Source organism: Borostomias antarcticus, assembly GCF_949987555.1.
Source record: "Borostomias antarcticus genome assembly, chromosome: 30".
NCBI classification, from domain to species: domain Eukaryota; kingdom Metazoa; phylum Chordata; class Actinopteri; order Stomiiformes; family Stomiidae; genus Borostomias; species Borostomias antarcticus.
The window spans coordinates 2,443,692-2,444,564 of NC_140263.1; the positions used below are offsets into that span (position 1 = coordinate 2,443,692).

The window sequence follows — 873 nt, forward strand, 5'->3', positions numbered from 1 at the left end:
AGCCGGCTGTTGAGGCCCTGCATGGCCTCCTTGTCGTTGGCGCTGACGCCCAGGCCGCCGAGCTGCGGCGCGGGTCCGTTCAGGTCGTGGGCCGCGGAGGAGGAGCGGCTCAGGGGCCGGGAGGCGGAGAAGGAGACGGAGGCGCGGCAGCGCGAGCGCCCGCTGTCCCGCAGGGAGAGGCTGGAGAAGGACGGCTGGCGGCCGCCGGAGAAACTCCGCACTGAGAAGCTGGACGCCATGACGCACCGTTCTGGAGGGCGGGGACACGGCGTGGAGGGTCAGGTTAGCGCGTTAGCATGCAGAGAGGTCAGTCTTGACCACTGGTAGTAGAAGTGTTGATTCTAAATCTCTTGGCATCTTTATTTCCTGTCCTATATGATTGGATTAAGTGATTAATCAGACCGGCAGACCCAGCGCACACCTGATTAATCACTTAGGCCAATCATATTGGACAGGAAATAAAGAGGCCAAGTGACTTTCAGGAAGTAGTGGAGCTTGTGCACAGAGCCGATCATCCTCAAATGGAGATTTACCAGATTCGGGATTTTTTTAAACGAATCTAGCTGCTCTCCCCTAGTAATAGAATCAGTACAGTATCTTATTCATGAGTTTAAAATGCATATCATTGAAGTCCATCCAGACTCAAAGCCTGCCATAAAGCCATCAACTCAAATGGATGACTTCACTTCAACGCCACTTCGACCGGCGGTCTGGGAGCGGCGCTTCAAAGTCCTCCAGCTCGGCCCAATCAAAATGGAAATGTCCTCGCAAGAGACCCTTCCTCCCCGAGGGCCACTCGGCAGATCTCCGAAACACTCGTCCCCTTCTCCCGTCACCGTGGTAACCGGCTATGTCTCACACTCGGACAGACTA

The 873-nt window shown here is 55.6% G+C and overlaps 1 protein-coding gene across 1 annotated transcript in view; it reads right to left on the bottom strand.

Moving 5' to 3' along the window:
• Positions 1–239, bottom strand: part of LOC311327170 (keratin, type I cytoskeletal 18) — a gene marked incomplete at its 5' end in the record, with an annotated part of 17,702 nt that extends 17,463 nt beyond the window's left edge. Inside the window, one exon of the mRNA XM_084460197.1 lies at positions 1–239. This exon is cut by the window's left edge and continues 19 nt beyond it. Coding sequence (XP_084316323.1) covers positions 1–239 — 239 coding nt within the window.
• Between the last annotated feature and the right edge of the window lie 634 nt (positions 240–873).